This window comes from Callithrix jacchus, chromosome 7 (genome assembly GCF_049354715.1).
Source record: "Callithrix jacchus isolate 240 chromosome 7, calJac240_pri, whole genome shotgun sequence".
Classification (NCBI taxonomy): domain Eukaryota; kingdom Metazoa; phylum Chordata; class Mammalia; order Primates; family Cebidae; genus Callithrix; species Callithrix jacchus.
The window spans coordinates 115,354,295-115,370,574 of NC_133508.1; the positions used below are offsets into that span (position 1 = coordinate 115,354,295).

Sequence of the window (16,280 nt, forward strand, 5' to 3'; positions counted from 1 at the left end):
AGTGGAACTTCAGCATGAGTAACTCCATTTTGGTTTGGTCTGTTAGGTCTAGTATAGGAGCTCAGTCCAAACCAATCACCTCCTATAAATTTTATTTAACAGAATCTATTCTTATTTTCTTTCTTGCCTGTGTGAACTTTTATTTATTTTTTAGTTTTTGAGACAGGGTCTTACTGCATCACCAAGGCTGGAGTGCAGTGGCACAATCGTGGCTCACTGCAGCCTTGATCTTCTGGACCCAAGCACTTCCCCTGGCTCAGCCTCCCACGTAGCTAGGACCACAGGTGTATTCCTCCATACCTGGCTATTTATTTTATTTTTTAAATTAGTTTTTGTTTTGGTAGATATGGGATCTTGCTATGTTGCTCAGGCTCAGGTGAGCCTCCTGCCTTGACCTCTCAAAGTGCAGGGAGAGATTATAGGCGTGAGCCATCATTGCCGGCCCTGAGTGAACTTTTAAAATTTCTGTACTAATGTACAGATGCTGTCTGCAACTTAAAAACATTGGTAGTTTGTTCCTTGCTCCTTGGAGAAAAATATAAATTCTTTTTTTATATCGATTCTTTTTTTTCATATCGATTCTATAGGAATTCTTTTTTCATAATATAGATTTTTTTCATAGGTTCAATTTTTCCTTTGTGCAGACAAAAAGTTAAAATTGAAAACCAATCTCTGACAACTTCTCTCCAATTCTTTTGCCTGCCTAATTTTTTTATTTTAATTTTTGTGGAGATGGGGTCTACCTGTGTTACCTAGCCTGCTTTGAACTCCTGGGCTCAAGCCATCCTCTTGCTTCGGCCTCCCAGAGTGTTGGAATTAGAGGAGTGAGTCACTGAGCCCAGCCTCAGTCTCCTGTTTTGAAACTGCAGCTCTCAAGGAACAATAGAATCCATGCTATTGTCTGGAGTGAGTCACAGACACAGGACCTGGGAAAAGATCTCACTAGGAATAAAGGCAAACATGCACATATACATATTCCTAGACATATAAGGGAATACGTAACATATAAATAGTGGCATCAACATGTACATACAGCAAATTTAGAATAGAAATGTTTATTTGTACAACAGTCTAGGACTATGGGGCATTCTTTAATGTTATTTTGTCATAGCGGAGGGAAGCAAATGTATATATGTATACATGAAGTTTTACATATACACACACACATATATGTATACGTCTTTATGCTCACATACAGTAAAAGAGATATGATGTAGTATTGCTTACAGGTATATGTATTTGGCTTGAGGCCCTAACCTAAGCCTAAACCCTCACCAAAGAGGCCAGCCTGGGCAACACAGTGAGATGAGACCATGTCTCTACTTAAAAAAAAATTAGATGAGTATGGTGGCCCGCACCTGAAGTCCTAGTCACTTCTGAGGCAGGAGGATTGCTTGAGTCCAAGTGTTTGAAGCTGCAGTGAGTTAGGATGGCGCCACTGCACTGCAGCCTGGGCAACGGGGTGAGACCAACATAAACAAAAACAAATAAATAAATATTTTAAAAAAAGAAAATGCAGCTTAAAAAATTCAGGGCACTAAACATTCCTTACAACTTCTTTGTAAATTAACTAGAAATTTTTTTGTAAAGTTAATTAGTCACTATAACAAATTCATCTAATTGACATGAAAAGGCATTATCATTACACATGATTAGCAATGTGATCAGTTACCTAGGGAGGTAAAGTATAAGGAAAATAATTATTTGAAGAATGTAAACCATTGTTAAATTAGGAATTTCTTTCATTATTCAGATCTGATTAGCATGAAATATAAATCACAAATGTGATACTGATTTAACAGACAAATATATTTACTTGTATAAATATTTTCAGTATTTCTTAGCTTTCAGAAATGTTAATTCTTAATGCAAATTACATTGACATCACAGTTTTCTGTATTGGTTAATGTAAGTATATATTTTAAAAAATTAAAAAGTAATATGGCAACAACGTGACTTAAAACACTATCCTCAAGAAAGGATTAGGAGGTATTTATTATTTGAAAATAAAAACTAATTTAAATGAATTTTTGTAGAAAGTAATTCTGACGATGAAAGCGCTTCATTTGGTTGTAAAGTTAAGTTGTGAACTATGGGTGTCAACATGGGTCACTTCGGGATGTTATCCATGAAAAAAAAAGGGGGTTCTAAAAGACATTGAGTCCTATAAGGCCTGATTGGTCTTGACCTAGCTCAGTGGAAAGTTGTATCATACAAGTTTCTTCTTGAATGCTTAAGGAAACTGTGTAAGTTGTATATAGAAAAATCTATTTTCTCTTTTTTTTCTGATGGTGCCAATTTAGGAGTTTAGAGATCATCCAAGCAACTTCAGAATTTTAGGATTTCAAATTTATTGAGATCCTGAGATGTGTGGAAAGAAGATTTGAATGAATGTTTCTAAGTCAATTTTTCTATCAAATCTTTTCTTTTAAAAAATTTTACTACTTTGCTTTTAGAGCAGATATGGTCTGTTACAGCTCTTGAAAAAGTATGCAATGTTGGTGTTTTAATACTGAGAATTACATATCTTCCTATGATCACTTTCTTTGTGTTGAGACGGAGTCTTGCTCTGTCACCCAGGTTGGTGTGCAGTGGTGCAATCTGGGCTCACTGTAACCTCTGCCTCCTGGGTTGAAGTGATTCTCCTGCCTCAGGCTCCTGAGTAGCTAGAATTACAGGCACCTGTCACCACGCCCGGCTAATTTTTTGTATTTTTAGTAGAGACAGGGTTTCACCATGTTGACCAGGTTGGTCTCAAACTTCTGACCTTGTGATCCGCCTGCCGTGGCCTCTCAAAGTGCTGGGATTACAGGCGTGAGCCACTGTGCCTGGCTGGATCACTTTCTTTTTATAGTGAATTCAAAATAATGAACACCGTGGAAAATCATTCTTTTCAGATAAAGCCAATGAAGTTTTAGAAAGTTTAATTAGAAAACATTCTATATTGACTGCATTTTTGATGTTTGACTTGTGAGTTTTTTGAAAAGCGTTGATATTTTATATAAAGCCTTAGGAAAAGTAAGACCTGAAGACCTTCCATAGAATGAGATATAGTGCATATTTTATGATTAAACTAACAATGATGATGAGTAATCTTTGTCTAAACCATGCTATTTGCCATCTTATAGATTTGAAAACAAATTCAGAGAAGTTTGTTAACTTACCCAAAGTCACCTAACAAGTTAAAAACTAAGATTTAATTCTGAAACTTTGATACAAGATTTTTAACCATGAAGTAATATTTTATATTTAAAAGTTTTAAGTGTTTAAAAACTTAATGGAAATTATATGTTGATCTATATCACCAGGTTTGTCATTAATAATGTATAGTTCAGTGGCAGTAATAAAAAGTGGCCACTAGAGGTCAGCACTTAGCTGCTATATGTAGTATAAAAATTCTCTTTACAATTAAAAAAAATTATTTTTGAGATGGGGTCTCACTGTGTTGCCCAGGCTGGATTCAGAATCCTGGACTCAAGCAATCTCCCTGCATCAACATTCCAAGTAGCAGGGATTACAGGTTAAAAATTTTTCAATTAAAAAAAATCTATTTTCTCTTGTGTTTCTAAACATTATACTGGAAGAAAATTCTACTCTTCTAATGGAATATTTTTTGCCAGATTGCATTTAGGTTTATTATCATAGTATATTGCAACTCTATTATAATCAATAGATGAAAATAATCTTAGTAGCTGTCTTATGTTAATATGCTGTACCTTCATAAAAAGTTTTATTTTGCTAAAGTTTCTTTTGCTTTTCTCTTAAATCAGAGCTATAATATTTTATCAAAAAGAATGAATTATACCATTTATCATGTAAGAATGTCTTAAAAGCTATGCTTACCAAACCCCACTGAGGATGAGAAATACAATTTTAAAAAGCCATTATTTGTACTTTATGTATTAGGAAAAATATATAACATATTTAGTTGCATGCTCCATGTTTGAATTCATATAGCAAATAACTGGTTTTAAAAAAAGATGTATAGAGCACTGTATTACATGCAGTATTTCCAACACAATTATGTAGCTGTGTAATTGGCATTTTTTGTTGCTTCTATAAGATCAGGTGTTCCTTGAAGGCAGATGCCATATCTTACTCAGTTTTAATCCCAGCTCCTACCACATTCCTCTCCCAGAGTAAGAACCTGGTAAATGTCTGTTGAGAGTCACAAAAGTGGTGAATTCACAAGGAGCATGAGTCCTAATTTTATTAGTTTGGAGATTTGGCCCTCGGGCAAATTATTAAACTTAGAATCCTAATTTTTACATCTATAAAAGTGGCATAATAAAAACAATCTTATAGGGTTTCCAAGGAATCAAATTGAATAATATGTATAAAGTCCCTGTCACATCAGAAATAATAATGGGTGTAGCTACTATCATTCTTAGTGATGATCACTAATGATGACTATTACTAGCTGTATTGGCAGCTGTAATAGAGGTAGAATATGTGGAGCTGTATAACTGGACTCTGTCAGCAGCTCTGAGCAGTACTGAGTTTGGGGGTGTTTCTTCACTTTACTGTTGTGCCAGAATGAGTGCATGAGCGAGATTCTGCATTTTGGACTGTGAGGTTAGAATATGGGCATCTTGAAGCAGCATTTTCTTTTATTTTGTGACTAGAAACCCAAACCAGAGCTAGCAAGTCAGTGCAGGTCAGATCTACAATGTGGAGTTCCCAGACTTAGTGTGCTAGACAATGCTGCCGGGCTTCCTGAGGTATAGACAAGCCATGTACCAAGTTGTTCCTCTTTCCCTCTTATAGCCAAGGATGTGTGTGTGGAGAGAGAGAGAGAGAGAGAGAGAGAGAGAGAGAGAGAGAGAGAGAGAGAGAGAGAGAGAGAGAGAGAAATTGATTCAGGGTCCATCAGTGAACATCTGCATCCTTGTCATGGTCTCCCTGGCATTTAAGAGCATCATCTGCACTGTTAGTTTCTGTTTCGGAATGGTCTTTTATCCGTATGCATTTTCTTAAGTCTTCTATCTGTATGCATCTTATTTCTTCCTCAGCTAGATTTCTTCCTTAACATGTCTTACCCATATGTCAGTATAATCTGGAGGTAGTTGCCTTTACAAATGCTACCTGTCAAGCCTGTGAGAAATAGTTAAAATGGTAGAGTAAGCGAAATTCTGAACTGGAGTTCTACTTCAGCAATACTTCACCTTTATGTTTTGGCTGCTCTTCTTTTACATCCGGGCTATGAGATCAAAGTTCTGGACTTCATTTTCCCCAGTGAATGCTAACTGTGCCTGTGCAAAAAAGTATGTAAGTGTCATGACAAACCCTCTTCTTGTACTTGCCCATTCACTAGCATTTATATGCATGAGACACTGAACTAGTTACTATGGGCGTAAAAGACTGAGTAAGCTACTCAAGAGCTGTTGGGAGTTTATTTTCTCAGTAGGAGAGAAAAAATACACAGAAAGATAATGTCAATGCAGAGCAATGTTAAATTTGCAGTCTAAGACCTTGTTACTCAAAGTGTTGCCTGCGGACCAGCATCGCCTGGGAGTTGAAAATGCAGAATCTCAGGGCTGCAGAACTACCGAACCAAAATCTGCATTTGCCAAGACCCTATGTGATTTGTTTGTGCATTTAAGCATGAAAAACACTGGCAGAAGGGTTTAGAGAATTGAGATATTTCTTCTAGCTGTGGACAAAGGATTTCATGGAGAAGAGAGCCTTGAAGGAGAGAGAGGATTTTGACTCCTTGCTGGTGGCTAGGAGGATGTTATCCTGGGCAAAGACAGAAAGCAGTGAATATAGCATTTTGAGTGGTCAGATTTATGAGGGCACAGCGTTAGTGCAGAGTGGGATAGCCACTGGGGAACCAAAAGTGCTTTAGGTTAGACTGCCACTAGGGTTTAGGGTTTTAAAGATAAACATTGGTTATACAAGGAAAAAAAAGTGTGTGCGTGTGTGTATATACACCAACATACACACAGACATTAAAAATATATACATATATATTTTAAATTTATTAAAAAAATGTTTTTAAGAGACAGGGTTTCATTCTATTGCTCAGGCTAGAGTTAAGTGGCATCATCATAGCTCAGTGTAGCCTCAAATTCTTGGGCTCAAGTGATCCTCTTGCCTCAGCTTCCTGAGTATGTGGAACTGCAGATGTGGACTGTCATGCCTGGTTAATTTTAGTTATTTTTTATTAAATATACTTTTTTCAGAGATGAGATATTGCTATGTTGCTCAGGGTGGTCTCAAACTTCTGGCCTCATGTGATCTTCCTGCCTCAGTCTCCCTAGTAGCTGAGATTGCGGGCATGAGCCACCATGCCCAGATGGAATATTTTTATATATGGGAATGACAGATAATCTCAGAGGTGGAAAGGAGATTCATGGTCCTTTTGTCTCGGTACCCAGTGGGATCAGTGCTGTGCTTTAGGAAGGGGAGTCCAATTTGCCTATGTGGGATGGTTTGCTGACTGGACTTGGAGATTAGGAGATAACATGGCAGCGGTGGGAATGAAATGGAAATAATTGGCTGAAGACCGGGGAGAATAGAAAAATTGTGGTGGAAACGAGAGAAAGAGTGGGCGTTTCTTTAGACGGGAAGGTGATATTTGGTTTCTGGACATGCTGTTTGAGATGCTAGTGGAGCACCTAGGAAGAATTGCCTACCAGTTACTCAGAAATAGGTGTGTGGAACTCATGACAAGTTGGGGATGGAAGCAAAGATTTGGGACTTCTCTGCACCATGGTCATGCTTAACGTGGGGTTGTGGATAAGATCTTCAAGGAAAGACAGCCTGGTCTTCAAAGAGAGACACAAACAGAACCTCCAGACTTATGTGAAATACTTATAGAATACTGTAGGACACTGTTTCCCTGAGCACTTGGCTTCTTACCTGATGGTGTGAAAGTGCACTCCAGGGCAGCTTGCTTCTTTTCTTAACTATAGTACTATGACTGTCTGTTGAAAGAAATGGAACATTCCTTACAGACATTAAGGCACTCCTTAATGGCTTAGCAAATAATTTTTAAATACAGCTAATACCTATGAGCACACAGAATAAATATTACAAGTTAGGTATAGTTTTACCACATCAAACACAGCACTAAAATTTTTTTTCTAATTTGAATTTATGTACTAGGTTTTGCTAAGTTTTCTTCCATTGGCTTCATAGAGGTTTCTCCCAGTATTTTATTATGGTAATTTTCAAACAGATAGACAGTTGAAAGACTTTAGTGAATACCTGTATATACACCTGTCACCTAGACTCTACTGTTAATGTTTTACTATAATTGCTTTATCACTTACCTCCCCATTTAGCCATTCTACATAAAGATTTTTATGAAAATATTACTTTCAATATAACATAAAGGATATGTATTGCTTTTTCAGTAAATATTAGAACAAAAATATTTCTCTAAGTTATGAATTATTCACAAACATTTAAAATGATGTAAAAATATTTCACCTAATATATTTCATCATACCAGAGGTAACTTAATGATCCTACATTTTAGAATTTTTTTTGGGTTCTGTTAGGTACATCTTTATGCTAAATTCTTTTCTGTTTTAAAAATTTTATTTTTGAAGTCTAGATTTCCAGAAGTAAAAATGGTAGGTAGGTCAAAGGATATGAACACTTTGATGACTTTTGATACTTGCTGCCAAACTTTTTTCAAAAGCCAAATTTATGAAGTCAAGCCAGTGTATCTGCCTGTTTGCTTCAGCATATTCTGGCCATCCTTGACATATCATTTAAAAAAAGTTTAAATAGACTTGGGAGCTTTGGAAGCATCTGGGTAACTTGCCAGGACCCGTGGGCTGGAGCAGAGATTCCAGCTGCAGCTGAGGAACTCTCTCCCTTGTGAAGTGTTTGCTTCCAGATTGATGGTAAATGAAGAAGGCTTTGGGTAATGGCTGAGATCTGGTGCAAGATGGAGAGAGGGTGATGATAATATAAAGAAGAGATTCAATTTCTCTTCTTCATTCACTGCCATTCATATATATATATATATATATATATATACATATATATACACACACATATATAGAAACAATCTTAAATGTACAGAAAAGATATAAATGCAGTACAAATACTTTTCTTGAACTAATTTGAGAGTAAGTTACCTTAATAATGTCCCATTGCCCCCAAATACTTTGGTGTGTATTTCCTAAAATCAAAGATATTCTCCTATTGAATCATAACATAACCATTCGAACCGTGAAACTAACATTGATACGTTACTGCCATTTAATATTCATATTCTATTTATGTTTCACCAATTCCTTAATATATGTTATAGCAAAAGAGTGTGTTCAAAATCACATGTTGCATTTACTTATCACGTGGTGTCAATTTGGAAGAGTTATTTGTCCTTTACTTGGTTTTCATGACCTTGATGCTTTTAGAGGGTACAAGCCAGTTATTTTGTAGAATGTTCCTCAACATTGGTTTGTCTAATCTTTTGTTCAAAATTGCACTCAGGTTACGCCTCTTTGGTGTAACCTCACAAATGTGATTCTGTATTCTTTTCATTACATCTTATAGGGAAGCACGGGTTTTGGATTTTTTTTCCTTAGGAATGTTCACTTCGATCACTTCAGGTGGTGTTTGTTAGGCTTCTGCACTGTAAAATTATTCTCTTTCATTAATAGGTATTGGTGAGGAGATATTTTGAAACTATGTAAATGTACTGTTCCCTGTTCCTTATAAATCAATAAGCTTCTTTATTTTTTCTTTATCTCTTCATTCAATTGCGTGTTTTATTATGGATTAATGGATTCCTGTATTCACTGGAGTTATAATCTGTTACCATCATTACTTATTTTGGTGCTTAAATTATCCCTGATTTGGTCAGTGTGAATTCTTGCATGCTGACTTCTATGCCCTTTTCACGTTTCCATCATTTTTTGACACTTTCTTACTTTCTGATACAAGATGTTCTTGGTTCATAGTGCATTTTGCCTGCTCCAGCCCTGGAATCTACCAGTTTTCTGAGGAAGTCTTAGTCTTTTTAATGGAGAATGATATTTAAGAACAAAGATTTGGGTGCTTTGTGTATTCATTGTTGTTAGGGTGCCATGCTTCCAGAACTGAGGAATGTGTATGCATATGTATATATGCATTTATGTCTATATTTTTATAACATCTCAATTGGCGATATGTATATTTCCACTGACATGCACAATTTCAGTTCTGTAGGGTTCATTCTTATTTTCTCCCTTTCCCTATTTATTCTTCTTGGGCAGTGACAAACCTGATTCCTATTACTATGTATGTATGTATGTATGTATGTATGTATGTGTTCCATCTCCACATGTGAAACGAATCTCTCCTCACTGTGGCTGCTGTCCTCCCTCCCCATCCCCATGCCCTCCTCACCACATCCGTACTCTCCCACTCCATGCCAGGCTGCCTGGCCATATAGAAGCCCTCCTTACCTTACTAGAGCTTTGATCACTCTGCCAGTTCACCCCACCCCCACCCTACTTCTGCTCGATCCTGGTGCCCTTCTGCAGGCTACCTCCTCCCTTTCTTCCTAGTCTGCCTTGTGTTAGGACTGAATTGACAGGAAGAGGCATAGCTTTTATCTCTCCAGACCTTGTGGCTCATTCAGAGAATAGCACAAACTTGGATTAGTTCATCCTTAACCAGGAAGGAAAGGAGAGGCTGGAGCTTTTCCCTGGGTCTTTGGCAGTTCCCTTTCAAATGGAGGTTTTTCACCCAAGTCCCACATCACATACACAGGATCTCTTTCTAGTTGTTAGTGCTTCTAAGATGCTGGGTGGAAATCTGCTGAGCCTCCTGGGCTTCCAGGCAGCTGGGGCAAGTCCTATGTACTCCTGAAGATGCTGGTTCCAAGACAAAGAATATGGGTGCAGGCAACTTAGTAGAGAAACTGAACAAGACCGCCACCTTCACGTTCTATCCGAGACTGGGGAGGGGCTCAGAAAAGGTACCTTGGTTCCATAGGTGGACAGATGTCTTCCTCTGCTTCTCCTCAGCTTGATTGCTCCAGTGTAAGCTGTTATCCTTTGTCATTTTGTCTTTGGGTAGGGAGGACTGGACTCCATCACAGTTGGGAGTTGGGGACTGGCAGAGGAGGTAGGGAGAGTAGTGACTATTAGGAGGTTGGGGAAGGGGTGTTCTTTAAGTTTCCTGCTAGGGTTATCACAGCCACAGGGTTTCTTTCAGGGGATCTTGTTCTACCCATGGGAATGCCAGAGGTTCCCAACTGAAGGGCTCCAAGGTTGGGTGGATGGCAAGGGTGGCAGTTGCAAACCTGGGTGCAGTCGACAGATTGTTGAAAAGGATGAGGGTATCTTACTGTCTTAATTTTCATCAGAAATATACTTATGCATGCTACTTTTAGCAAGTAATTTTCCTGGTGCCATTTTTCTCAGTCCTCCGATGCTATTTCACTTATCATTAATTTTTTAATATTATTTTGACAGCCACCACAATGTTTGAAGCTGGAAAGGACAAAGTTAATCCAGATGAATTTGCTGTGGCACTTGACGAAACTCTTGGAGACTTCGCGTTCCCAGACGAATTTGTCTTTGATGTTTGGGGAGTCATCGGTGATGCCAAACGAAGAGGGTTATGATGTGGACTCTCCATCTCCGAAGAAACAAACCACTGTTCTTTCTTTTTTCTTTTTTTAAAAGTTCCATAAGACCTGTTTTTGGACATCTTTATACGAACTCTGGTTTAGTTTCATGTGTATGGAATATATTCTTTGAAATATAATTTTGGTAATTTTGATTTCTGGGCACTTTTTAATGTGGCTTATGTAGCATGCTTAAGAGAAATGACCTAAATAAGGATCAATTGTAACATTCATTCAAAAGGTTTTTAAAAGTAAGTTTTAAGGAGTATTTCTAGGTAGATGATTTTCTTCTCCATCAATGTCTATGCTTTGTTTTTCTTATATAAATAGTTGATTTTAATCGCTTGGTAGTTTTTTTTTTTACAAAATTTTAACGTGAACCAGGATTGGAGTGTGGTTTACTTCATAGCATTTTCATTTTTTATTCTGCTTTGAACAGGATATGTTCAGGAAATGCAACGTGAATTATGCCCCTCACTGGTCTAGAAGCATTTTTTTTTTGATGCTGTGAGTAAGGGAAGGAAGATTCCTGTGGTATGTTGATTTCTGCAGCCCACTTTCTCTCTTTGTAAAACAAGGATTTATTGATTTTCTTGTGTGCTGCTTAAACATGCTCTTAAAACTTGTGGTTGAAATCTGCGCTGTGTGTCTCTGCATGTGTAAAAGAAGGATAAAAAAGAGGTGGGGACGGTAGAACTACTTGCATTTGATTTTTTTTTTCAGTATTTAAAACATTATGTCTTTTTTTCACTCCTAGCTACTTTTATGTTGCCTTTTATAAGCACTCCAGGGAAGGTTTTAGATTCTTTGTAGAGTTTTTTGGAAATGTATTTACTCAAAATAACTATGTTTGAGAACTTTTTTTTTTTTGTTAAACAGCAGCCCTTTTTAGTTTCCTAAACTTTAGAAGAGATGCTATCAGAAATAGATTTCCTTCCAGTGGAAATAAAGGAGGAAGGGAGAGTTGAGAAATCTGTTAGTCTATTATTTTAGAATTTTAATGCACTCCTCTAAACCTAACATTATCGAGAAAATTGAGAGTAAATGACTGCCTTATCACTCTTATTTGACATTTTATAGGTGTAGGAGAAATGGAAATGAATGGTTTCAGCAAAGATCACTTAATACAGCAGAGCATGTTGTGACCAAGCATCTTTGTAAAGTGTTCGATGAAAACTGCCGTGTGCTGCCACGGTAATTAGAAAGAATAACCTGTTAGCGATGTGTTCTAGAAAATCAGAAGTCGTTCTCTTTTCATGTTGGGTTATTGCTTAGATAACTCTTGCTTTTTGGTAAAACTTTAGTTTTACTGCCATCCACTCCTTTTTCAAATGAGTTTAATGCCATAAAGCTGAAGCTGATATTCTTTGATTAATTTGAAATCTGCACAGAAGCTGTTTTAGTCATTAATGTGTAACAAAAGTAGCTTATGGAATATGGATTGTCTTATGGCTCTTGCTCATCATTTGAAAATAAAATCCAGCTCGAGTTGTAATTTGTTGGTATTTGTTTAGTGGGTTCATTTTGGAGGTTCTGGAATACCTATTAATTCTTAATAATACCTCTCTTGGAAAGACACAAAAAAAGACCTGCTATTTTTAGGGATAAGACGACTTATCCCATAGAAACATTCCACTTTAAACGACAACAACAAAATAAATTTCTCAGCACCAGATATTAGATTCGAAAGAAGTCATTGTTCATTGTTGATGGATGTCAGTTTCTCCTTCCTTTTTGGACATGCATGAAGATACACTTGATGCTGATTCCCTGTGATTTATGGAATGTTATTTTCATAATAAGCTTTCTAGAATTTGTGTGTAAGGGGGGGACAGCCATGTGCGGCTGTAACTGTACTTGTCTGTCAGCATTCAGTGGACCATTATCATTACTATCATCACAATACCTGGGCTTCAACCGGGCCCAGGGACTCTATATACTACCTGCAATAGGTTTTTCCTGAAAGTATCCTTATCGTTCACCTCTTTAGCTAAACTGATAACAAGGTCAGTTTCTTTATGTCATTTTGTTCCCATACCTGAAAATGCATCTATTTGTGAGCGTTCTGCCTTTTTGTAACTCTCAGTGCACAAAAAGGGTCTGTTTTTAGTGCAGTCATGTAAGTGTGGGATACCCTTCTGCAGCTTTAATCAGACAAATCGCTTTGTAAAAAACATTCCATTTTATTGGCATCACTAGATGTTTTCAGGACCTTGTCCTTTTCTCTTGTTCTGTAGGCTCTTTTTCAATGGAGGATGATTATTTTATTTATTCTTGATTTCCTTTCATTGAAAACAACATCTTTCTTCTTGGAATGGCCCCTAAGAGCACACAATGTGTGTTCTTTGGTTGTGACAGAAAACACAGGTGATAGTTATATGTTGGGCTCGATGAGGCCTTCAACATAGCTGAGTCCTAATCAGATGAATATACTCTGATAATTACAAATAGGTACATGCTGGGCTTCTGTGATGTTTCAAAAATATAATTATATAATTAAGATGTAAACTCTTTAAGAATTCAATTATAAAAGCAATAATCAGTTAACCTCTATTTGGAGCTGCTATATCCATATTGTGACTGAAAACTAAAGAGAAAATTTTTCAAGTGATGTATAATTTGCAGTATTTTCCCTTGTAACTTTAGGAAAAAGAAAACACACTTTATTTAGTCCCATGTTATTTATTTATTTATTGACACAGTCTCACTCTGTTGCTCAGGCTGGAGTGTAGGTGTTTGATCACGGCTCACTGCAGCCTTGACCTCCCCAGGCTGTGATCCTCCCATCTGAGCCTCTCAAGTAGCTGGGACTACAGACATGTTCCACTATGACCAGCTAAGTTTTGTACTTTTGTAGTGATGGGGTTTTGCCATGTTGTCCAGGCTGGTTTCAAACTCGTAGGCTCAGGCAGTCTTCCTACCTTGGCCTCTCAAAGAGATTACAGGCATGAGCTTCTGCGTCCAGCCAGTCCCATGTTATTTATTGCTAGACCTTCATCACTTCTGGAGACTCCTGGTCTCCTTCAATTATCATTGCCTGTCTAGCATAGTAGCAAATGAATTTCATCAGCAAAATGGTTTTCAACATAATGGTTCTTTTACAAAGAGTACAGTTATCAACCAAAGATGTAAAAGATTGATTATATCATGGCCCTTTTGCTGCCTGATAAATCTAAATATATATGGATACCAGTAGCATTGCCATTGCTTTAGTGGAGATACTAGGTTAGGACAGTTAAGTGTTTTACCCAAGCTATTAATGAATAAAGACATAGGAGATGCTATTCAACTCACAGTCCCAAGTATTAGTGCCCTGTATAAAATGCACATTTATTTATTTATTTATTTATTTATTTATTTATTTATTTATTTTTGAGACAGAGTTTCACTCATTATCCAGGCTGGAGTTCAATGGCACGATCTCGGCTCACCGCAACCTCCTCCTCCTGGGTTTAGGCAATTCTCCTGCCCAGCTAATTTTTTGTATTTTTAGTAGAGATGGGGTTTCACCATGTTGACCAGGATGGTCTCGATCTCTTGACCTCGTGATCCACCCGCCTCGGCCTCCCAAAGTGCTGGGATTACAGGCTTGAGCCACCGCGCCTGGCTAAAATGCACATTTATTATTTTCTTGACACAGTTTGAAGGAGATAAAGTAACTACAAGTTCTTACAAATGTCATGATGATAAAATGTTTCTAAAATTGTGAAGCATATAAAACGGCACAGCCTGTCCCTACCCTATTACCTGAAAAACCTAGTTCTGTGAAATGGCTCATGGTTATTATCTGCTAGGAGTGTGAAAATTGAATGTGACATCTTTATTTCAACTGGAGACAGCTTCATAAGACTTAACTATAGCTATAGATATTTTTGAAGCAGTAACAAAAAGGAGAAATTTGAAAAAAGTTTTTAAAGGTCATTTTGAGCAAATATTTAATGTTTTGAATGGTTTGTGCCATGCAATAGTAATGACTATATGTGGATAAAACATTCTATTTTTGTGGGAAAAAATTTTCCTTTTTTTAATTAAAATCATTACTTTGAAAAACTTTTTTGAGATTGAAGTTTGAGGGTCTCTTAATATATGAAATTGTAAATTATATTTTGGTTACCATTCTAAAATGTATTGTTTACTGTATTTATATCAACAGATGTACAGATTTAGCCACATCAAAAAGTGAATTATTTGTAAAGTTATATAAATATATATAATATATATATATATATATTTTTTGAGACAGAGTTTTGTCTTGTTCCCAGGCTGGAGTGTGATGGTGCGTTCTTGGATCACTGCAACCCCCGCCTCCCAGGTTCAAGCGATTCTCCTGCCTCAGCCTCCCAAGTAGCTGGGATTACAGGTTCATGCTACCACGCCCAGCTAATTAATTATATTTAAAATATGACTCCTTAAAATAAGAACTTTTTCATGAAAAAACTGATGAATATTTTCATCATAAATAGAGTTATGGTTTTAATAATTTTAGACTTTCATATTATTTAAATAAATGATAAGGATAACACATGTGAATATTCAGGTTTTACATTTTTAACATATTTTGGTATATTTTTTCTTAACATATTTTATACAAGGTATAACCTTTAAGTTCTATTTAAAATCCCCAAATCATTTGCCTTGATTCAGTAACAATGCATAGATAAGCACTACCATAATACTCTTAAGATAAAATACTCATAAGCTATTTCTATTATAAGATGGAGGTTTACCCAGGGCGACTTTATCCTTTGTTCCTTCATTCAACAAATATTGTGGCATTAGTTTCCAAACAATAGTGCAAGTCAGTAAGTAGAAGAAATGTCAACCTATAGTTGTTAGGTAATATGCCTTTTGGATTTATTATCTTCATTGATACAGTTTGAAAGCCCTATTAGAGCTGTTGGAAATCCTTGCAAATACCGTGCTCATTCCACGTTAAGAGGGGGCCCACCAATCTGCATTTTACACATCCTCCAGGTGATCCTAATGGAGGTGAATCCTGGACCTTTACTTTGAGGTCTCTGAAGGCCCTGACCTAGCACTAGAGTGAGAAGATAGAAAGGACTGCAAGAACTTATGATCTATCAAGGTAAGCAGAGACGTGAAGAGATTTCTAATACAATGGGATAAGTGCTAACATGCACTATAAGGTAGTATGGCAAAAAGCTACCTATGACAGTAGGGTATCCTTAATTTTACAAAGTAGCCAATTTTCTAAATATAACTTGGTATGCTGGAGTAATTGGTTACCTTAGTAAAATATAATTCTTGGTTGACACTATGGATTAACCCATATCATGGTTTTGTCTCAGTTTACATGCAGTGTTTGATGGTTACCAATGATACAAATGAATAGCAGCTATTTACTTACTCTTGTTAGGTATTTTATCCTCTAGTTTTGCAGATGAGGATCTTCTGAAACAATGGTTTTCAAAGAACATTTTAGCTTTTCGTAGAATGGAATTGGTATGCATGATAAGAAGACTGGACTCTCTTAAAGACAGTGAGTGCTGTGGTTTTGATTATGGAAAAGCTAAGTGTATAAAAATGCTACTTTAATTCTCCTTGTCTAGATTTTCTCCTAGTGAGCATCCCTTCATGTATGGGGTAGAGTACTGAACACGATTTATGCTTTATCTTATATGTCTTCTGAAAAATAATGTTTCTGATTTATAAGAAGTATAGATTCAATGAATTAATCTAG

The 16,280-nt window shown here is 36.7% G+C and overlaps 1 protein-coding gene across 3 annotated transcripts in view; it reads left to right on the forward strand.

Annotated features, from left to right (window-relative positions):
* Positions 1-12,074, forward strand: part of GIPC2 (GIPC PDZ domain containing family member 2) — a 91,474-nt gene extending 79,400 nt beyond the window's left edge. For all 3 annotated transcript variants that reach the window (XM_035251965.3, XM_002751000.5, XM_035251964.3), the window contains exon 6: positions 10,425-12,074. In XM_035251965.3, the coding sequence (XP_035107856.2) occupies positions 10,425-10,576 (152 nt within the window). In that variant the 3' untranslated portion in view covers positions 10,577-12,074. The remainder of the gene's footprint in view (positions 1-10,424) is intronic.
* The last annotated feature ends 4,206 nt before the right edge of the window (positions 12,075-16,280 follow it).